Source organism: Notamacropus eugenii, chromosome 1 (assembly GCF_028372415.1).
Source record: "Notamacropus eugenii isolate mMacEug1 chromosome 1, mMacEug1.pri_v2, whole genome shotgun sequence".
NCBI lineage: Eukaryota > Metazoa > Chordata > Mammalia > Diprotodontia > Macropodidae > Notamacropus > Notamacropus eugenii.
The window spans coordinates 188,534,408-188,558,226 of NC_092872.1; the positions used below are offsets into that span (position 1 = coordinate 188,534,408).

At 39.3% G+C, this 23,819-nt stretch overlaps 1 protein-coding gene across 1 annotated transcript in view; it reads left to right on the forward strand.

The window, feature by feature from the left end:
- Window positions 1–23,819, forward strand: part of RBM20 (RNA binding motif protein 20) — a 233,425-nt gene that overhangs the window by 164,878 nt on the left and 44,728 nt on the right. Inside the window, exons 2-5 of the mRNA XM_072622164.1 lie at window positions 8,162–9,233; window positions 10,001–10,062; window positions 12,516–12,607; window positions 12,971–13,068. Coding sequence (XP_072478265.1) covers window positions 8,162–9,233; window positions 10,001–10,062; window positions 12,516–12,607; window positions 12,971–13,068 — 1,324 coding nt within the window. The remainder of the gene's footprint in view (window positions 1–8,161; window positions 9,234–10,000; window positions 10,063–12,515; window positions 12,608–12,970; window positions 13,069–23,819) is intronic.

The window sequence follows — 23,819 nt, forward strand, 5'->3', positions numbered from 1 at the left end:
GACTGGGCACTGTTGATAAAATTGCCTGGTGATTAGGTTTAGAACAGAGATCACTCATAAAACCAGAAGGTTATAGCTATGAATATGAGTCAGACAACAAGGATATTTATGCTTCTCCAAAATGAATTGTTCCTCAGTGGTATCATGGTGATACGAACCATCATATGATGACAACTTTTATTCATATAGTGCTTTAAGATTTGCAAAGCACTTTGCACTATTATTTGATTTGATTTTCCCAATAATCCTGAGAGATAGATATTATTTATCCTTGCTTTACAGTTAAGTAAACCAAGGCTCAGAGTGATCTGCCAAGATCTTCCAAGTCTAGTGTTCTATTTCCTATACACTACCCCACTACCCATACTGCCTCTCAGCTGTACCATGTACAAAGTCCAACAGTGTTCTGAGATAAGTCTTATCTGTGATAAATCTTGGAAAAACAAAAAGAAATGGGTAACCTCAGTCTATTAAACACCAAGCATTGTTAGGACTTTGGATGTAGATGAAACCTCTGTATATAAACCTGGTTAATAAGCAATCCTTCTCTGATCTTTTAAAGGCTTATCTGTGAATATGAATGAGGCAGTGTTGTGAAGTGTCAGAACACCTGGGTTCTATTCCAGCTCTGTAGGTTCTATTGTTAACTAGCCAGGAGGCCTTGCCCAAATCACACAAACTCTCTGGGCCAGAATTTCCTCCAAAGGAAAAGGAGGGGTTTGGAGTGCATGCTTTGAATTGTGTTCTGGATATGGCATTCTGTGATGTTAACCAGAGTTTGAACTTTAGGTGTAAGGACTACTGTTGTATTATCACCATCAGGTAGTATACTACTATGTAGTAAGTAGGGTCCTAAATTCCATGGTAATTACAAAGTACCTTTTAGATGTTCTCTGTATCCTGGAAGAATTTACATCCTAGTAGAGGGAACAAAAAAAAAATCATTCCGTTTGTAGTAGGCAATTGGAAAGCAAAACCTCTATATGTGTATGTGATTGTGTATACTTTGGTATATTTGAGCTAATGTTACTAAAAAGGCCCCAACCTGAGCTAGTCAGTCGGACATACTCTTGTCTGGTCATGAAGTCATTTTGCATTTGTAGATTGTAAGCTCCTTCAAGGCAAGGACTCTGTGTTTGTTTATGTACGTATTCCCTGTGCTAACACAGTGCCCTCGACAAGTAGGTGCTTGATCAATGTAATATAATTTTTTAAAATTTGAATTCAATTTGTACCTAACCCACAAATTCACCATTTGGTTTTCTGGAAGAGAGTCCAGTATAGCCGACTGACAAAGTGAAATGGAATCCTTGAATGTGATTGCCTGTCTTAGAATAGCAGTGTATAAACCTGTTTAATGTACACACACACACACACACACACACACACACACTCACACACACGCACACACACACGCACACATGCACGCACACACGCGCATGCACACACACTCACACACGCACACACACGCGCACACACACACGCACACACACTCACACGCGCACACACTCACACACACACGCACTCACTCACACACACGCACTCACACACACACGCACGCACACACACTCACACACGCACACACACACATGCACACACACACTCCAATATCGATGGTTTCATTTGTACTCCTTTGTATTTTATTTTATTCATTTAAATATTATTTTTATTAAATATTATTTATTGTTATTATTTCATTTATTTATCTTATATTTATTATGTATAACAAATATCATTAACTATTAAATTATTAGATATTTTTCATTATTCTGTAACTTCCAGAAGATTTCCATGACACAAAAAGAAGTTAATTGCCCTTGAAGAAGATGTCTTGTCCAACTGGAAATGTTACTAGTCCAGAGTCTTTTGGCCTAAGTGATGGGCTTTATAATTCAGTTCTTTCTCCCCTGAGTTTGAGCAGCTCTGACGGTGGTCCAAGTTATACGAGTGATATCAGATGATAAATGAAATTGTATGCCTAGGGTAAATTTTCTGACAAGTGAAATATTTGTTCCAGAATCACAAGTAATTTAAGTTTCTGAAATTTCTCCTAGACTTTTCATTTAACTTATGTAACTTCCCTTTGATCCTAAATAGAGAATTTGTTAATATGTCTTTTCCTACAGGATTGGGGAACACAAAGGCAATGATGCCTTTGGGATAGTCTTTGGGGATGGACTGTGGGGATCTTGGAAATAAAGAATGATTGGAAACAGCAGGGTTTTTCATCATTTTCTAAATGATTATGAACCTGTCCAAGCCCCATGCAGGTTTTCTGGGATATATGAAAGTGTCATTTCCTAGCCTCTCTTAGCTGATATTTTCTGGACCACACAAGTGGCTCTTGTAATTTCTCCGTTGTGGGTTCCATACAGGAATGAAGTGGAGGATGTAAGTAAAGTCTGTGTCCTAGCTAGGGATGGGGAACCTATGGTGTCAAGGCCACATGTGGCCTTCTAGGTCCTCAGGTGTGGCCTTTTGACTGAGTTCAAGTTTTACAGAACAAATCTTTTTATTAAGGGAATTTGTTCAGTGAAATTTGGATTCAGTCATAGGGGTGCACTTCAGGACTTAGAAGGCCACATGTAGCCTGAAGGCTACGGATTCCTCACCCCTGTACGTACACTCTAAGAAAGCAGTAGCTCTCTGGTCTACAAATTCTACAGTGGTATTCCTGAACAGGTTTCCTAATTAGTCTTTTCATCACTCTCCTAAATGGCATGACACTTCTGATCCAGTGGTCCAGTTATGTACCACAGACACCTGTATGACTGGCAGTTCCTAATGGAAGAGGCCACAGAGTGACAGAATTCCTCTGAATAGCTCAGTTTATAGAAATAGGGATCGAGTTAGCTGAGTAGTGCCTAGCACACATCCTTGAAGTAGATGGGCTCAACTAATTTTTGGCAAAATGTATAGTTGAGGCTTTTTTTATTTGTAACTTTAAAAATTTATTTTCTTTCCAGCTGATTTGCATTGGACTACAACAACGAAAAACAGTATATTTGGGGGGAAAGTTCTTGTCATCTGGCAGGGTAAAATAGAATGCTAAACTTGGAAGAGACTTCAGAGATGATCTAGTGTCCATCTCTTCTGTTTTGCAGAAGAGGAAACTGAGACCCAGAGAGAGAAAATAACTTGCCCCTGGTCACACAGTTAGTTAGTAGTAGAGCTAAGACTAGAACCCAGGTCTCCTGAGTCCAAATCTAGTGTTCTTTCTGCTACATGAGTGTTTCTCAAACTTTTTGGTCTCAGGACCCTTTTGCATTCTTAAAAATTTATTGAGGCCCCCCCTCAAAGGACTTTTGTTTATATGGGTCATATCTATTAATATTTACTGCATTAGAAAGTAAAACTAATCAATTTTCAGAATGTTGATTTATTATTTTTTAAGAAATAATAACAAACCATTATGCTAATACAAATACTGTATTTTTATGAAAAGTAACTTTTCCAAAGCAATGTAGTGAGAAGAGTGGCATTGTTTTAAATATTTTTGCATATCTCTTTAATGTCTAGCTAAATAGAAGACAGCTGGATTCTCATGTCTGCTTCTGCATTCAATCTGTTAGAATATATAATTTTGCTTAAGTATATTAAGAAAATCCAGCCTCACACAGATATACAGTGGGGAAAGGGTGGAATACTTCGTCATGCAAATATCATCTTAGTATCATTATGAAAATAGTTTTGATCTCATGGACTCCCCTGAAAGGGTCTTGGGAACCACATGGGCCACACTTTCAGAACTTCTGCAAGATCTCATCCTGCTTTCCAGATGCCCAGAATGAGGCTTTTCTCCATCTATTAAAACATTGCTGTTGTTAACCAACTTTTCATGACTCCATGTGGGTTTTTCTTGGCAGAGATACTGGAGTGGTTATATTGGAGTGGTTTGCCATTTCCTTTTCCAGCCCATTTTACAGATGAGGAAACTGAGGCAAACAGGGTTAAGTGATTTGCCCAGGGTCACCTGGCTAGTAATTGTCTGTATTCAGATTTGAACTCAGAAACATCAGTCTTTCTTACTTCAGGCTCAGCACTCCATTCACTCCGCCACCTAGCGGCCCCTTCTGTTACAGCAGCAGAAATGTAGCTCAATATTCATCAGCCAGACCTAAATGGATCACATTTAGTACTAGTTCTTGGGTTCATCATAGCATCTTATTTAGGTTTCAGAGTAAAATGCAAGGTGACTTTTTAAACCAGTAGATCGTACAGAGAGCTGTCAAGTCCTCCCTGTTGTATATCTTTTTAACACAATGGAATTAAACTGTGGGCAACATTTCATTTGCATCTCTTAAATCTCTGCACATGAGTACAACTATTTGTCCTATAATTTTTTTTTTTTAATTTTCAGGCTATGGATGTGCATATAAAAAATAGACCTAACAGTTTCAAAGACGGCAAGAGTAGTTTTTATCTAATTATGCAGTATGTGTTCCCTGCATGGTGAATTAACAACCAAAAATTAAACATCAGCCCTGAGGCAGTGAGCTTTCTATGGGCTGAGATGAATCAGAATGATGTATCCATAAATTCTTCCATAGTGCATGTTTAAGCGCTTTATTTGCATATAATTCTCCAAGGGCCATATAATATACCCTCTAACTGACTGCCCAGTTTTCTTGGTTATGTAACTTAACTTGTGCCTTCTTCCTTAGATCAAATGTGAACTTGATGAGTGGTGATTGCGTGTATTTGCACAATTGACTTGGTAAGGAGTAGATGCAGGGCAGAGAGGAATAGAAACCAGAAGTCCTAACCACACCCAGTTCCCTAAATCCCTCCCAGTCCAAAGTCAAGAACCAGAGGCTCTACAATCCCTTGCTTCTTGGGAAAGGGGGTAGGAGTACAATAGCTAGCAAAGACTGTGAGAGGCTTCAGGCAATAACGATGAAAAGGATCTTAAAGTGGACTGCTGCCCTGGGTAGTAAAGGCAAGCAGACATTTTAGAAATTAGATTTGTCTGGCTTTCATAAAAGAACTGGTCTGTTTACTGGTAAAGATATTCTAGTCGAGACTCCAAAGGTCCAGGTTGCAAAATGGTCTCCCAGGTGCTTGTAAAGAGGGAATGCTCTTTGCAAAGTTCCTCTTTCCTTCAGGGAACTTATTTAATGCACACAGGATTCAACCAACATTCTTCCCTTCTTTTCTCTGAAAAAAAAATCAAAAAAGATAATTTTGCTTCCTAACGTCATTTGCCCTTTGTGAAATATTGTCTTGTAACATGAAAAACTTTGGAGAGGAGATATTACTTCCAGTCCATGCTCTGCCACTAACTCCTTGTGTGACCTGGAGAAAGTTACTCTCCTTCTGTGGGCCTCAGTTTCCTCTTTACTAAAAATAAGCTGATTGCATTAATTGAGGTAAAAGGTCTTTTCTGGGGCTAGCATTTTTGCATCTTGTGGCTGGCTAGGATACCACTGTATATAAGAGACAACTTACATGTTTCTGCTCTCCCTTGTTTCCAGTGCTGTCACCATTCTCTAAGTCACCTTTGTCGTGGTAGGTAGTGAGCAGTGGACATTGCTTGTGTTGCTGCAGTTTGGAATGGTTCTTATTTCACTGAGAAGTTTATTTCCTGCTAGATTAATTCCTAACCTTGAGTGGCTGGATACCAAAGCTAGGTTGGATGGTGTGAAATTATTCCCCCTGGGTTACGTTGACTGACAACATTATTTTCATAAGTTAGTGAACCATCAGAAGCCAAAAACTTTTGATTATTGAGATTTCACTTCTACTTGAAGTCCAAAGGGCAGGAAGTAAGTGTCACTTTATTGTCAGACCAGCTGTTGTCAGATGCCACCTTTAAGGGCTTTCCCTTCTTTTCCGTTGTAGAAGAAAGGATTACTGGGGTGTTCATTCTTCCCACAGAAAATCCCCCACATAATTTGTCTTCATGTATAAGGAGCAAATTTATGCTAACGCCCTGTGATGAACTGATAGAAACTGACATTTGAAAGATGAACTATTAAAAAATACTGTTAAACTTCTCATTTATTTTTGGCATCTCAACATCTTTTGTCTGAAATAGCCTTCCAGTTTTAATTGTTAAGAGTAGAAAAAACTTTTATTCAAATTGATTATCATGTTAGTGGTAGTTAAAATTTTATCAAGCACATAGTAGAAGTCTATCAATGGTAGGCAGACAGTTATGTCTTTCTTCTTGATTTGTGCTAGGTCTCAGGGTAAACTGACCACCAGCTGTATATTCTGGGCCTGATTCCAGGATTGTTAGTTCCGTATGCCAAGCCTGCAAGCATTTTAAAATGGTTGACTACACGGGATTGAAAAGATAAATCTTCTATAGATAACTGTTTAGAGATATGCGTTCTCTTTCCATTTACCCCCACCCACAACAACTCCTGGCCAAAAACACTGCACAGAGTTGTTTTTTCATTGTTTTGTGTTTTTGGAGAATCCAGCTGAGTTCTCAGAAAAAAAGTCCTCTCCCATTCTGGTTATGGAAACTCCATTGGCACCTCATTAGCACCTTGTTAGTGAGGACGGGGGTGTGTTTTGGAAAAACCAGTAGAGAGGTTTGGCTGCTGTATAGATAGGGTTTTGAGTTAAGCCTAATTGCTTTTCTGAAGCTTAGCTACTTAATACTGGCTAGCATTAAGGGTCTATCACCAACCCCTTGACCATCTTTTGCTTCCTTTCATATTCTCACCTACTCAGGCAATTAGCACCTTCCTCTTCGTCTTTGTCCCTATCCAACCCCAACTGCTGCTCCTGAGCCATGATAACCTCCCCAGAGAGCAAAGGTATCTTCATCCTTGTCTGCTCTCCAGCAGACATCTTAAAATACATCTGACCTGCTCTGCACTGGGAGGGAAAGAGTATTGTCTGTTGGTCGCCTGCACCTTGAGTCAAATACAATCATCCTCTGATTATTCACTAGGGAAGAGAAAGGATCAAGAAATTTGACTCTGGAATATGTTTCTGTACTGGCATTTAAATATGGGTGTGCCTACTGTTCTGGGAATTCGCTTCAAAGAAAACAATGAAGCCATACTGTGAAGACATGACTCAGGAGGAAGGTGGAAGTCGCATGCTATTCAGATCCTGTCCCAACTCTTTTTCCTGAGTGACTCCTGCCCCTAGTTTCATACCTCCCTGAATACTTATTTCATGACAGAGACAGAGAAAGTAGCATTTCTCTGATTGAGGTACTGAACCCCCTAAGCAAAGCCACCTTCCCTCAAATGTTTCCTGAAGTGGAGGTGTTTTAAATATAACCAAAAATTCTCTCCTTATCCTAAACCCCACCCCTTCCCCCATATTCTGTTTAGTTATATGTTTTGCTTATTGTGTGGTGTCTATCCTGTATATTGAACATTGTAATATAGATTTTGAAGTTTTGAATTTTGAAATTCAAGTTTTGAATTTCCACACAAACCTAAGATAACAGTAGGTCATGCCCCAAAGATTAGAAAGGCCATATCTGTCACAAGTCACCCTTAAGAAAATATGTGAGATGGAAGTGGGGAATTATTCATGGAATAATTCTCACAGAATTGTGACCGTCCATTGGAGTACAAGGTACCATGTTAGACACTGAGAGGGATACCAAGACCCAACATGGCCCCTGGACCAGGAACTTACAATCTAATACAAAATGGGATTTTCTAAGTCTAAGTCCGTCACAATAAAAAGTTCTATGACATATCTGAGGAGGATATGATCCCTTCCATCAGGCAACATGAGGGAAAACTTCATAAATCAAATGGCATCTGAGAAAGTCATTCAAAGTGGGCAAGGATTTCAACGGGCACAGGCAGAGGGACCAAGTGTATTACTTTGTAAGCACACATTGTGCTATGAGCAAAGGAATGGAGTGGGGAAGGAAGGATAAGAAAATATGAAGAATGATGAGTTGTCTAGTTTGGCCAGAATGCAAAAAGGGTCTTGGGTCATATTGCATCCTCCTACCCTCTTCTTTTCTAAGGATACGTGACTCTCCTTCTCTACAAAAATTTCTTGAGGGATAGAAAAAATGAACTATGTAGGATATTGGGATGGTAAGCATAGCTCTTGGCCCACAAAGAATCTGTCTGTGGGTCTTGAGTTCAAGGACCTAGATTGTGTTAGGTAGAGAGTCTTTTAGAAGTGATTCTTACAGATAAAAACCAGTTTAAACCTGTATTTTTTGCAGTGCCGCCAAGCTTCTGGACAAGAACCCGTTTTCTGTCAGTAATCCAAGTCCTCTACTTCCATCACCTGCAAGTCTTCAACTGGCCCAGCTGCAAGCCCAGCTCACCCTCCACCGGCTGAAATTGGCCCAATCAGCAGTTACCAGCAACACTGCAGCTGCCACAGTCCTGAACCAAGTCCTCTCCAAAGTGGCTATGTCTCAGCCCCTCTTCAACCAGCTAAGACATCCATCTGTGATCCCTACCCCACACAGCCATGCTGGGGCACCCCAGCACCCAGCAGTAATGCCAAATGCCAGGTTTTCATCTAGGGGGATCACATTTTCACCTCCTGGTCAAGGAGGACAGGGCCTGGGACCGTCCATGAACCTGCCCAGTCAGGCTACCAATGCCATGGTGATGCATCCTTTTGGTGGGGTCATACCTCAGACCTCTAATCAACCAGCGGTTGTCCTGGGCATCAGCAAAACTGGCCCTGTTCCTGCTGTCGCAGGGTTCTATGAGTATGGGAAAGCTAGTAGTACTCAAGCCTATGGTTCAGACACTGATAGTCAATCTAGTTTTCTGCCATCATCGGGTGCCACCTCAGCTGGGGTAACCTATGAGGGTCAATGTAGTCATACAGGGCATCCAAAGCAAGATGGCCAAGCCAGCTTCCCCAAAGACTTTTATGGGCCCAATTCCCAAGGACAGCACATGACCGCAGGACAGCCCCTGGGGTTCCCTGGAGAACAGCACATGAATACACCCTCCACTGGTGGTCCTAAAGGAGAGGCAGACCCACTGCTCCATGGCACAGGATCAAATAATCAATGGGACTGGCCCCCAATCAGCCAATCCTATGAGCTGTATGACCCAGAAGAACCCACACCAGACACCAAGTTTGGGCCTTCGACCCCTACTCCCTTTAACAAGAAGCAGAGTTTCAGTAGCACCCAGAGGCGAGGGAAGGAGGAGCCCATGCTGTCAGTGAGGCCTCTCCAGGCTCATGAGCTGAATGATTTGCATGGTATTGCACCTCTCCACCTGCCACACATCTGCACCATCTGTGATAAAAAAGTTTTTGATCTAAAGGTAAGACAGAGAAAGGCAGGGCATTTGGCTCATGTCTCTTGGTCTATTGCACACTCTTTCCCTATCCACCATGAAAGCTTGATGACCTTGTCTGACCATGTCATTCCTCTGCTGAATAGATTCCAGTGACTCCCTATTGCCTGAATAATAGAGGACAGATCCCTCTGCTTGGCATTTGAAGTTCCTCACAGCCTGGCTCTGACCTACCTTTATGTCCTTATTATCCATTATCACTCACTCACATGCACTCCACACTCTAGCCAAATTGACTGTTCCTCACACATGAAATTTTCTGTCATCTCCTTGCCTCTGTAAATGTTATGTCCCATGCCTGAACTGTATCTCCTCCTTCTTTCTGTCTCTCAGAATACCTAGTGTCTTTTGTATCTGAGGTTTGAAATACCACCTTCTACATGTATCTTTCCTGGTCCCTCAGGAACTATTCCCACCAAATGACTTGTATTTCTTTTGCATATATTTGGGATATATTTATATATGTATATATTGTCTTGCCAGAAAGAATTTACCTTCTTTTCTTGAGGATCCTATAGAATTTTAACGATTCTATCCATTGACCTTAACTTCAGCTCAGTTTTCTCATCTGTAAAGTGGGGACAATACTACTTTCAGTGTTGTTATGAGGAGCCAATGAAATAATGTATGAAAAGAATTTAGTAGCAGTCAAATGTGAATTCCTACTATTATTCATCTGCCTTCAATATGTGCTGGAGTGCCCTTTGATCATTCATCATCTTCTTTTGACCTAGGACTGGGAGCAACATGTCAAAGGGAAAATGCACACTCAGAAATGCATGGCCTTCTCTGAAAGGTGAGTTCTGCTGGCAAGGGTAGATGACTTGTTCATCCTTCATTCTTGAAGAACTTGAAGAGAACATGTATTTAAGTCCCTTCTTTTAGCCATTCCCTTTTTCCTTCAAAATTCAATAATTAATTGGAAAGTCAACTTTAAACAAAGCCAAAACCAATTAAGCATATATTTACCACTCTCCTTCTGTCTTCATCTACTGTCTTTATCCACATATTCATTATATACTTTTTTCTTTTATTACATGATAATCAATGTGAAGATTTAACTTTCAGTTCTGCTTTCTTTGCTTCACATCATTTTATAGTAATCTTTCTATATTTAATCATATTCTTCAATTTATCAATCTTAATTGCATTATAATATTCCATTGCATTAATATAACAGAACTTATTCAGTCATTTTCAATTGTTGCCCTTTTAAATTCCTTTCAGTTTTTTTATCCCAAATATTGGCACTATAAATCCATTTGGACAGAACTCTTTTTAAAATGACATTTTAAGGTGTATTTTGAAAATAAGACTGTTGGAGTAGATAGCATGATTATTTTTTGTAACTCTTACATGATTTTGGAAGATTGCTCTCCAAAAAACTTCCATCAATTTTCAATTCCACCAGCAATGTATAAAGATGGATTATTTCTATTGCCCTTCAAGTTGTGCCATTTTTGTTTATTTTTGCCAATTTGGTGACTTGAATTGGTATCTTAGAGTTGTTTTAATTTTAATTTTTTTCATCAAGTATAGTTCATACAGACTTTTTTATTTTTGAAGGATTTCTAAACTAGTAGATCAGGACAACTGTAGATATTGTTTGCATAAATTTTAGCAACACACTCAATAAAAATTTCTCATATTATTCCTGTAAGAGAGACAGAGAGCTTTAGGCTAAACCATAAAACACTTTGATGGCTTCAAGCCTGAGTTGACTGGGTCAGATTCAAAGAGTAATCATTGGTGGTTTCAATTTCACTTTACAAGAGCACACTCCCAGAACCAGTGCATAATACCGTACCATTGACATTTTTATCAATGATATGAGTAAAGGGAAGGGGAAGGGGAAAAGGATTTATTCAGCACCTGCTATGTGCTAGGCACTGTACTGAGTACTTTATAAACATCTTGATCCTCACAAGAACCTCACCAAGTAGGTGCTATTATTATCCTCATTTCATAGTTGAGGAAACTGAGTCAGGCAGAGGATAAGTAACAGGTTAGATGATATAACAGCATTTTTCGGATAACACTAGGATATAATACACTGAATAGCAAAGTCAGAGTGTGAAAAGAGCTTGACAATATAAGCATTGGGGTAAGTCTTATTAGACTTAGATTTAGATTTAGAATTAAATGAAATTCCATATAGGGGTAAACGTCTTATACTTGTGTTTAAAAATTCACCTTCATATGTATACAAAATGGTGGCATCATGGTCAGAGAGCAGTTTGTCTGGGAAAAAATGTAGGTTTTAGTGGGCTTCAAGCTACAAGTCACCAAGGTGATATTGCATCTCCCAAAACTAATGTGATCTTGGACTACATTTTCTAAGAACAAAGAGCAAGTGTTCCTTATACTCTGCCCTAGTCAGAGCACATATGAAGTATGACATTCAGTTCTTGGCACCAGAATGTGAGAGTCAGTTAGAAGCTAGAGAGTGGCCAGAGGAAAGCATTCATTTGATGAATTGAGTCCATGTCATATGTTAAAAATAATAGGTAACATTTAAAGTTTGCAAAGTGCTTTAAATATGATGATAGATCAAAGGAACTTGGTGGAGGGGGCAGTGTTTAGCCTGAAGAAGAAAACACTTGCTGTATTCAAGCATTTGAAGGAGTGTCACAGAATACTGGACCTGAATCATCTTCCTGAGTTCAAATCTGGCCACAGACAAGTACTTACTAGGTGTGTGACTTTGGGTAAGTCACTTAACCCTGTTTGCCTCAGTTTCCCCATCTGTAAAATAAGCTGGAGAAGGAAATGGCAAACCACTTATGTATCTTTGCCAAGAAAACCCCAAATGGAGACATGAAGAGTTGGATACAATTGAAAAACAATTGGACACCAATAACATAACATCAAGGGATTAACTCCAAATGGCATAATTAGGAACAAAAGATAGAGGCTGGAAAGAGACAAACCAGTCTTGATATCAGGAAAACTTTCCCAAAAAATTAAAGCTGGCCAAAAGTGGGGTGGACTGACTCAGGAAGTAGTGGGTTCCTCCTTACCTGAAGGCTTCAGGTACATGCTAGTTTATTTGTCAGGTGTATTAAGGTGAGTATTTCTGTGGGTTGAACTAGATGGTCATTGAAGACCCTTCCAACTCTCAAATTCTACATTTGTGTGATTGGTAATTATTTATCTCCCTTCCAGACCTGAGAGGTAAATATATTATTCTTTTTCTTCTAACTTATTTGTCTTTTTATGTTTAATCCTTCCCTTTAACTTTTTTTTCAGTGCGGGCATCCGATGTGTTGTTGGCTCAGCAGAAGGAGCATTGTGCACCTCACCAAACAGCACAGCTGTTTTTAATCCACCTGGAACTGAAGGTAAGGGGTGTCCGCGGGATCACTGACATGAATATGAAATCAGGTTTCGGATGACACCTTGTTTGAGGTTTTTTTCAGCCCCCAAGCTTCCTCCATGTCCCATCTTCCAAAGTTAAAAATCTCCGGAAAATCAAATGTATTCTGCTTTTCTTATATTGATATTGTCAGTGTTGGTTTTTTAAAAAGTATATCTTTATGTCAATGATTAGTGTTTTCAAGAGAAATTGAGAATAATCATTAATAGCATTAGAAAGTATTTTTAAAAGAAATCCTTTTCCCCCCTGTTAGTCCTAGGCAGTTGACATTTGAAAGCAATGTGACTGTCTCTTTTTTTCCCCCACTGGCCTTATGTAATTCCTTTAGATTTTGCCTCAAATATTGGATCGTCATTTGCTGTGGTTCCAACAAGGTCCTTTGCTCAGTCAAATCCCACTTTCTCTCCCACTGCTTCCGGGACAAATGTGAGTATGAAAGCAATTTCACCTTTGTCATCAGCAGCAGCAGCTTTGTAACACCTGTTCATATGTGGTATTGGACAAAAAAAGAACATAGTCTTTCCACTATATGTCTCTCTGCTTCCAGAGTTGGATGAAATGAATGTGTTCCAGATGTGACTTCATGTAGTTTGGAAGGATATGTCCCCAGAGAGTAGCGTATAACAACTCAGTATAGCTAGTTTCAGAGAGAGAAAACTTGACACATATACTTGGAAGGGGAAAAAAATGTACCAAAGCAAATTCCATTTTTCCTTCACATGTTTAGTTGGGACCTACACTTAGAAAAACATATTAGGGTTTCATGGCTCCTGAAATGATTTTTGGCTTTTATATTGAAGTGGATCATCTCAGATGACAGTGATCCTAGATACCAGAATCAAAAGGAAACTATATGTATAAATAAAAATTATGTATTGATGGCTTCTGAGGTACCATGTAGAGAGCAAATTGTTGATCAAAACTTTTTAAAGCTCTTTTCCTACTCCTCGTAGCCTGCCTTTCATTACAAAATAGCTCCTATTCCTCCCTGCTACCTTGCACCGCCAGCTCCTGTAATGCCTTCCATCCCACTAGTTTCTACAGTCTTAATTTATTGGCTTATTGTCTATTCTTCAGCCCTTCCTTTAACCTTTCCTGCCTTGAGCCTTCCCCTCACTGCTCCAAAGCATTCTCCTTCTCTTACTCTCCTGAAATACAAGGCAGGACATGGGAAAGCAAAAAGCTAAACAAAATGTCTCTGGCTAAACTGTGGGTCTTGTGTGTGAGTATATATGTTTGTGAATGTATTTGTTTTTAAAGGTGTGTGTGTGTGTGTGTGTGTGTGTGTGTGTGTGTGTGTGTGTGTGTAGCTGTATCTTCTCTTAAATCTTCAAGACTGTAAGATCCCATGAGAGGCAGTGTGGTATCATAGGGAACTAGCTCTAAACTCAAGAATACCTGAGTTCACTTCCTACCTCTGACACGTTCTGACTGTGTGATCTTTGGCCAAGTCTCTTAACTTTGCAGTGCCTCAAATAGGCTTTGAGGTTGCCAAGCAGTTGCTGATCTACATTGGTAGGGGAGTCACCAAGAATTCTCTATGTTAACTTGTCAAAGAACTTACAGAACCAGGCAAAGTAGAATTAAATAAACGAATATAAGCTTATCAGTTTTATCTTATTAGCACACCCTACTATGGGTGTTTGGCTGTCTAATACTGGTAATACCCTCAGTTAGATATGATATGTTCTTGGAGGGCACATCTTAAAGTACATCTCTATGAGCCAAAATCCTGCTTTATATTATTACTTGTTTCAGACATTGGTAGAAAACATTAACTATATTAGCAAAGTGACAAGAAAATAAAGTATGGGAATTTATTAGGCACCATTAAATCAATGGATTGATGAAATGTAAAGAGTTGAAAAGAGATTGCCTTGAACCAGGAAAACAGCATGCACAGTGATTACAACAATATTAATGAAAGAATAAAAACACAAAACTGAATGCTGTATAATTATACAGCCTGGCGTCAGAGAAGAGATAAGAGCGTGTACTTACTTCCCTTCCTTTGCAGAGATGGGAGAGAATGAATATGGAACATTGTATTCATCTTCAGACTTGGTTGATGTGTTGGTTAGATTTGCTGAAATGCTTTTTTTTCTTTTTCTTTTTTATTCTTTGTTCCAAGGTATGGCTTGATAGATAGGGTAGGGAAGACGGATGCACAAGAACAAAAGATATCTGTAACAATTTTTTTCTTCAGAAAAGGGAATACCTGCAGTCAGTTTACAAAGGAAGCATCTGTTTCCTTCAGATTTTTAATTCAATTCAACAAATATTCATTAAGTACTGTACACAAGGTATTGCTTAATGGGAAGAATGCTGAATGAGGGTGCCTGGTACATAATAAGTGTATTATTCACATAAGTGAGTATTTGAATGAATCAGTGAATGCTCAAATTGCAATACTGTTTATGTGTAAAGCAACTTGGTAATTCCATGCTGTACTACTTACATTCAGTTTGTGTGACACAAAAAGACCATATAATGTTTGGTCTAAAGCATAAGGAGATGATAAATTCAATGTCTGATAAATTATTTCCACCTTTAGCAACCTAACGTTCCTGATTTCCTCAGTCAGCTTTTGTGAGTCCTTAGAAGTGCTGAAAAGCTGGGATTCTGTTGTCACTGACCACCTGCAGATCCCATTGGACCACTGGCCACAGGGAGGTTCCTATGCCTGCTACCAAAGACAAGGGGACCTACAACTAAAAGTCTTCAGGTAGTTGTGTATAGGTAGAGAAGGTGAAGTTAGGAAAGGCAAAAGGATTGCAGAGTGATAGGGATAGACCTAAAATTAAGTCATTCTATTAGGGCAATAAAGACACTCAGTGTCTACAGATAGAAACCTTACCATTTCTGAAGTTGTTTCACATACAATGAAAAGAGGTAGCTTTGTTTCCTCTTTCCGTGGTCCACTGACCGTGTTCCACATAGCCAAGGGTGGGGCTGTCTCTTTATTGGTACCCAAAAGAACACATTTTAGATCTCCATCCTGTTACTTTCTAGTGGTATAATCTTGGGTAAATCTTCTTACCTCATGGGACTCCCATTTCCCCATTTGCATCATGTGGAAGTTGGGTTATATACTTCCCTTCCAGTTCTAACATTCTATGATCCTATTATCCAGAAAATTATACAACTGTCAATTTGTTTCTGGTTGGTCCCTGAAGCAGCCCTGACTAAATGATCAGATTACTTGCCTTTAATGTCCTCAGTTTGCTTCTATTGATGAATAAACCTAATGTACAATAATTTGGTTTGTAGAACCATAAAATGTTGACCTTAGTCACCATGTGGCCAGACCACCTCATTGTACATCTAGAAGCATATAAATGGGTGAGGGGGATAGGGACTGGGTAGGAGATAGGGACATTACAAAAGTATTCTTTCACTAAAGGACTCATCAGTGGGTTCCTTTAAATTATATTATATTAAATTATTTCTTCAACCTGTACAAGTCTACTTGCATGCAGCTTTTATGAAATGCAACCAAAAACAGCAAGATAGAACTAATATTTTAATAATGAACAATCATTATTGTTTATAGAGCAAAAAAAAAAAATTATTACCATTAAGTCTCACTGCTTTTGAGTAGGACCATGGAAATCTAATGGGTCACAGTAAAAAAATCTCCCTTTGGATTGTAGAACAATCAGAGACATGTCTTCACCATCCTTCTTGCAAAGACCTTCATAGGTATAATGGGGCAGAATCTCTTGACTTTGACTGGATGGTGGCCTTGTGTTTTCATATTTGTCTTGGGCAGTATGGAAAGATTGTGTGAAATTGATTGTGGTCATAGATCATGGAGGCTGTCTGCATGTTGTCTTTCACCAGATGGGATAGGGGATTGGAAATGATTATACCTTTGTGAAACAGTATTCACTTTCACTAAATCTGCTGCTGATGGATAGCGCAGCAGGGAGTTTATACTTGGCTCTGAAGTCATCATAAACAGAGTAATCAGATTTCTGGAAGGGGCTGTCTGGGTCCTCTTTGGCTGTAAATAGCTTCCTAGCATCTGCAAGAGGTAGATGCAGAGTGATGAGTTGCCTCTCCCTATAAAATGACTTTTGGGTTTTCACAGCCTGCAGTGTTTGTTTAGTGCATGGTGCCAGAGCTTGAGGCACTTCTGACCCAGGGATATTTGAGGTCTTACTGCAGTTAGATAGCTATTAGTGTTGGTTTGTCTTCCTGGAACCTTAAGTGTTAGAGCATTCACATAAATGAAGATACATAAGGCATAGAGAAAAGTCGTGATTTGCAAAGATACCATAGATTGTCCAAAGGATAAAATGTACATACTTCAGATCGGTAATGAGCCAGTTCTTGTTTCCAGTGTGAGCATTTGCATCTCAGAAATAGGCAAATGCTACAGTTCAGAGCTTGATTTGATGTTCTGTGGATTGTCTAGATTTCAAAAAGCAATGGAGAAAATGTTAATAAAGGAGATCAAATGTAAAAGTTTGTCATGGATCTGGTTGTTATTTTTTTCAGAGAGTCAGTTGTTAAACATTTACCAGCACATCCCTACTCTGGACTATTGTATATGTGCTGAATGCCAGTTCATCTTCTCCATTCCATCCTGACACCTTTATATCTGCTTTATTACATGCCGAACTTCTGGCTTCAAATGCAGATCTTGACTGGTTTATAAATATTGTAAGACTAAATCTCAGCCTCCTATTTATCATGGCCAAAGATGCAGCTTTGCCTACTAGCAATCTAGCCTTTGTCTCCTCACAACAGGATATCACTGCATCATATACCAGAATGACAGTTGAAATCGGAACCAAGTAACCTTGATTGGATCCACACAGCTTTTGCATTAACTATGTTTCAAGTCATTTCCCTTATTTGAGCTTCAATTTCTCTCATCTATAAAATGGTGGAGTTGGACTGGTAATCAATCTCTAGGATTTCTTTTGGCTCTAACTTTTAGTGATTGTAATAGGCATATTGGAGAAAGTTAGTAGAAGAACTTCCAGTCAATTCTGGCTGCCCAAAACTGATCACATCATCATAGACCACCAATACTAATGTGCATTAGAAATGTTACAGAAGGTCCCAGTCTCTAGAATTCACATTCACTGACTACTTGTATGATAGTCTCAAAACAAGTATGACATAGAAAAACTCAGTTCGTGTTTTTATTCAACACTATACGAGGTTCCTGTATAATTTAAAGAGGCTTACAGAATCACCGGAATTCTAGCATTTGGAAGAAACTTATAGGGGAAAGAAGTATATTTCTCTCAGTGCAGCCTAGAATAGCAGGAACTTTTTGAGTATCATGTTACCCTGCAGACTCCTGTTGGACCTCCTGTATGCTAAGACCCCCAGATCTTTTCCATAGAAGGTGCTGTCTAGACACACACTTCATCCATCCTTAAATTGTGCAGTTAATTTTTTTTAACCCAAGTATAGAACCCTATGCATCTCCATTAAGTTTTGTCTTGTTACATGGGCATCTTTCTAACCTCTCAGGATTTTTTTGGATACTGATAGCTATCCCTTCCAATTTAATCTAATCAACAAATTTAACTATCTCTGCCTTCATCTAATCCATTGAATAAAATGTTGAACATCAGTGTATCAGTTCTTAGAGGGGCACTAGTGGATAGAGCACTAGTGCAGGAGTCAGGAGGACCTGAGTTCAAATCTCACCTCAGACACTTGACACTCACTAGTTGTGTGACCTTGGGCAAGTCACGTATCCCCAATTGCCTCATCATGGGTCATCTCCAGTCATCCTGATGAATATCTGGTCACTGGATTCAGATGGCTCTGGAGGAGAAGTGAGGCTGGTGACTTGCACAGCCCTCCCTCACTCAAAGCAAAGTCAAGTGTAAGTCATGTCATTATTTCTCTGATGGCATAGTCTTCTTTGGCAACGAAGGATGAACACATACATACATCAGTTCTTAGAGACCTCATTTCAATTTGGCATCAATTTATTTCAATTTGGGGGGTCATTCAACTCACACATTAGAAAGGTTAAGTAATTTCTACACACAAATTAGCACAGGTTCATGGGTTCCAAGTCAGAATTTCTAATTTCTCAGGCCACTGTTAAAGGAAGTCAGGTTTAGGGGAGTGAAACAATTTGTTGAAATTGAAATTGACACTTTAGAGAGAAAGGGCAACCCTTCCTTGGATTCCTGAGGCTCACAGCCTTAACCAGAATTTTCCAGTAACTTATGATAGGTGAGTTCTTTTAACTGAACTCTTTGAACCTATCTCCAAAGCCTAATCCTTTCCTGCATGTCAGGCCAGGCAATGGAAGATTTTGAAATCTGCATGCCCTCATCTGTTTGCAGTCCTTGCTTTCCACCCATCTATAAAAAGTTTGCAGGCAAGTTGAATGATCTGGGAACCAGGCACGTGAAACTTCAGAAGCCAGTTTTAGAAGCACAGCAGCACCCAGTTTTAAGTGAGTAGTGCCAGTATTTGCCCAAATGTGAAAAACAGGGCTTCCAGTTTCTACCAGGAGGAATCCCCGGTGCAGTTTCTGTTGGTCCAGGGCTTATGTTCCTGATATCTTAAGCAGGAGAGTTTTGAAGGCATCCCACTCTCACGTGTATCCAACACCTGGGACTTCTGTGGAGTCTATATGTATTAGGATGTGAGAACTAGCACCCTGTCACCTTTAAACCATGATATAAATACCACACAAAGAATATTCCAGTGGATGAATTGTTACTAGAATTGTTAGTGTGCTTACCAGACTCTGCTTATCTGTCCCAAGGCATATCTCTTTAGAGTTAGTGCTCAATAAACATAGAATACAGTTCTGGCATGTATCTGTACATACATGTGTTTTCTGTTGATCCTAGTGTAGTATACTGATATTAAAGTTCAGAGTTGAAATAATCAAGCAAAGAAAGAAGTTATTTGTGATCCAAGGAAAATTAATCAGGCAGTTACATTGAGCCACCATGTCATAGTGGTGGAAATAGCGCTGGATTGGGAGTTTGGAGACTGGAATTCTAGTCCAGAATCTACTACTGACTGTGAAAATCATTTCACTTCTCTGGGCCTAGTTTTTTTTTTTTAACCTGTAAATTGCAAAGCTAGGGCTAGGTGACCAAGAGTCCAAATCTTCAGGTTTGTAAACACTATTTTCACATTTAGAAAGTCATTTAATTAAGTAAAATAGCTCTGAGTAGTGTTGAAAACAATCCCTTTTTGTGGAAAACAATTGCAGAGATGTATCTCCTGCTTTGGGGGAGCTTGTAATTTTGTTTATTGGAGTCCCTAAGAAGGGTCCCCTCTGACCTAAAGAAGTGCACAAGGAATGTAAATTAAAAGGTAATCTTACACATATGTGAACATATTTATGTATATACATGTATGTATGTATGTATGCATGTATAACCTGGATTTGAGGTCTGGTTCTGCCACTTACCAGCCCCCTTTAACCTTGGCAAATCATTTGCTTCCTTTGAGCTTCATTTTCCTCATCTATAGAATGGAAGCAATATTTGTTCTATCTATCAGGGTTATTGCAGGCAAAGCACCATATAAATGTGTGATATAGAAAAACTCAATTCATGTTTTTGTTCAACACTATACGAGGTAGTTGTATAATTTAAAGACGCTTACAGAATCACAGGAATTCTAGCGTTTGGAAGAAACTTACATGGGAAAGAACTATATTTCTCTCAGTGCAGCCTAGAATAGCAGGAGCTTTTTGAGTACCATGTTACCCTGCAGACTCCTGTTGGACCTCCTGTATGCTAAGACCCCCAGATCTTTTCCATAGAAGGTGCTATTATTACTGTGGAACAATTGTGTGTCTAAATGGAACTGGGGTGGTGGTCAAAAAGGGGGACACAGGAATTTCCTGTTTAGGCAAAGGAGATTAGAGAAAGCTACCATTATCACCATTCCTTTGGTTAGTCTGGGAAAGTTTCCAGGAAGGGTGAGATTTTAGAACTTGCCCAAGGGTACACTGATATATATTTGTTAAATTCAAAAAAAAATTTTTACAGGCATTCATTTTGGCCCCTTTCCTAAGTCAGTTTCTGCCCCTATGATTGATTGCCTTTCATTGATTTAATGGTATGTTAGAAGGTATTTATTCTTTGGGAGGTGGATATTCCAGCCTAGCCAGCAGCGTGTGCATTAATAATGTGGGAATGAGAACCTCTCAGACTTTTCTTTCAAGCTAGAAAGAAGACTTCAAAGCTGATCCTCCTGTTTGCCTCCCTAGTCACTAGGCAGTAGGACAAGAAGAGATGTGCTAAAATCATTACAGAGTTTTGGGGTATGTTTGGGGTTTTTTTCTATTCATCGTGTAGAAAGTAACTTTGCCTGAGTGAAGTTATATGTTAACCACAGAAGACTTGGGCACAAAGACATATACCAGTTCTCGGCTTGCCAAACCCAAATGAGAAACAACTTTGCTGAATTTGATCTTGAAAGCTCACTTGATTTGCACCTTTCTTTGAACTGCTCACTCTAATTAAGGTCTGTGATCCAGAGCTCCTTAAAAGGCACTCCCATCCTTCTCCTCAGAAGGGTTCTGAATGTCATTAGCTCAGCTCAGTTACATACCTCTCACATGTGTAGATCTGTCTTTGCACAGAATGCAGAAAGCTCCATTTCCACTTAAGGGAGATGGGTGATTGCTTTGGGAGCTTCATTAACCACATGCAGACTGGTCTTTCCACTTTTGGGAAACAGTTACCACTGGGAGAGTAATTGACATCTGAGTCCCTTTAGGGAGAGGGATGGTGTGAGGCACTTAGCTTCCTATCTAAGATTAAACTCCAAAAAAGGAATTTTCAGTGAATTTAATTGTCCTCAACACAAAAAAGAAATAAAAAAATTTTGAAATGAAATTGCCAAGTAACAGTCCTCATATAAATCTCCAAGTACGTTATTATATTTATATAAGAGCAACCCAGACCTAAATCCCAGTTTGAAGTAAGATTTTACTTTAGCTATGGAAGGCGGTGGCTATGGAAATTTAAAGCATAATCTTGTAACCTACTTTTTGTTTTTAGAATTGAGTCTTTTTGTTTCATAACGTCCTTGAGTAGATTCATGCTCAGTATTTCTTGAGCCATTGATTTGTGCTAAACATTACAAACATAAGAAGGACATAATTCCTGCCCTCTGGAAGCTTGTGTTGTAATGACTTTCATTGATCATTTGTGAATGTCTTTGTTTATATGTGTGGGTCTAGGTGTGTAGGTATGGATTCTTCCTCTCCATTAATTCACTGTACAAGCCCTAGGAACCTGATACACTTCCTCATGCAATCCCATCATATTCTCCCTTCTTGGATCCTAATTTCTGAGTAGCTAAAAGATATGGACTGGGTCTACTATAGAATTCATATTATTTAAACCCACCTGGGGTCTCACAGTTGCCCTGCAATTATTTTTTCGTATGTGAACAATGCTTTTTTCTATTCTCCACGATGGCTTTTCATAGATTGTGAATTTAGAGCCAAAAGAGACCTGAGGAATTACCTACCTAGTCCAACCCCCTCATTTTACAGATGAGAATTTGAGATCCTAAGAGGTTCAGTGATTTTCCCACTCTCATACAGGTTTTGATCAGCAGAGCCAGGAGTTGAACTGAGGTCCTCTGACTCCAATTCCAAATCTCTTTCCATGGTAGCATGATCTTCTCCTTTCTCTATCCTGATTCCATCCTCAAGTTTCACTCAACAAATGATTTTCTATTTTATTGAGAAGATTGAGGCCATCTGACCCAAGTTTTCTCAGTTCCCTTCTTCCCCACCTCACAACCTTTCTACAACTTCTGCCTCTCTTCCGGGATGAAATTGCCCTTCTCAGCAAAACTAACCCCCAAACCAATCTCTTCTCATTTCCTGTGGTGGCTTGCCACATCAAATGTTTTCCATCTCCAAATCCATCCATATCTTTTCAGACACAGCCAATGTGTGAATTTGTTTTGTACTATTATGTTTGTTTGTTACAAGAGCAGGCTTTTATTTGTCAGTGGCAAGGGACTTCTGGGAAAAAAAGAAGGGTTAGTGAAAGTGATATAAAAAATAAGAAGAAAAGAAGGAGAAGACTAGCAATGACACATGAGAAATACACAGAAGAGAGTAGAGGTAATTTCAAAAGGGGACACTGATGTGCAGGGCAGCTGCTATTGTCATGTTAAATTTAAAATACATGTTAAATTTAAAAAAGAAATAAGCTGTACGTAATAGAGATAAAAACTATAACTCTCTCATGTTCAGACTTTACCTGTCTATTGGCTGCTTTCCCAGTGTTTAAAAATTTGCTCAAATCTTCACTATCTATTTAAAAACAAACTATTTTTTTAAAAATCCTGCACCCACCTTAATATTTCTTGTTAAGTCATTTTTAGTCATTTCTGGCTATTCATGACCCCAATAGGGTTTTTTTGGAAAAAAATACTAGAATGGTTCACCATTTCCTTCTCCAGTTGAGAAACTGAAGCAAACAGAGCTTAAGTGACTTGCCTAGGGTCACACAACTAGTTAAGTGTCTGAGGTTGGGTTTGAACTCGGGTCCCTTGAACGCTAGGGCTAGCATTCTATCTACCTATCTATCTATGCCACCTAGCTGCCCAGAAATATAAATTACCCTCCCCTCTTCTTCACCAGTCACTCATCTAGCTTCAAACTCTACCCCTCCACTGAAATTTCTCCCTTAGAGGTCACCAGGGTTTCATTTACTAAATCCCATGGACTTTTCTAAGGGTTTCTCTCCCTGGACCATTTCACAACAATCAACATTTCAGAAGTCTCCTCTTCGGGCTTCTGGGGCACTACTTCTCCTAACTGTCCAGCTGCTTCTTCACTGGTTCATTGGTTTGTTTTTTTTTTCTGCCCCTCAAAAGTTTGGATGTCCACTATGACCATCCCATAGCCCATTTTCCTCTCAGTACACTCTCTTCCTGGGTGATCACATTCTTCCCATGAGTTCAGTAATAATCACTGCACTCATTGCTTCAAACTCTCTTCTCTCCCCCCCGTACTTGCACCCAGAATCTCCCCCCGGATACCCCAAACAGCACCTCAAATGAAAACATGATTGGAAGAGAACTCATCTTTCCAACTTCCAACTTTAGAGTCAGTGTTCCATAGTGGGCAGAATGCTGGACTTAGAGTCAGGAAGACCTGAGGTCAGATCTTATCTCTTATACTATTGTACTTACTA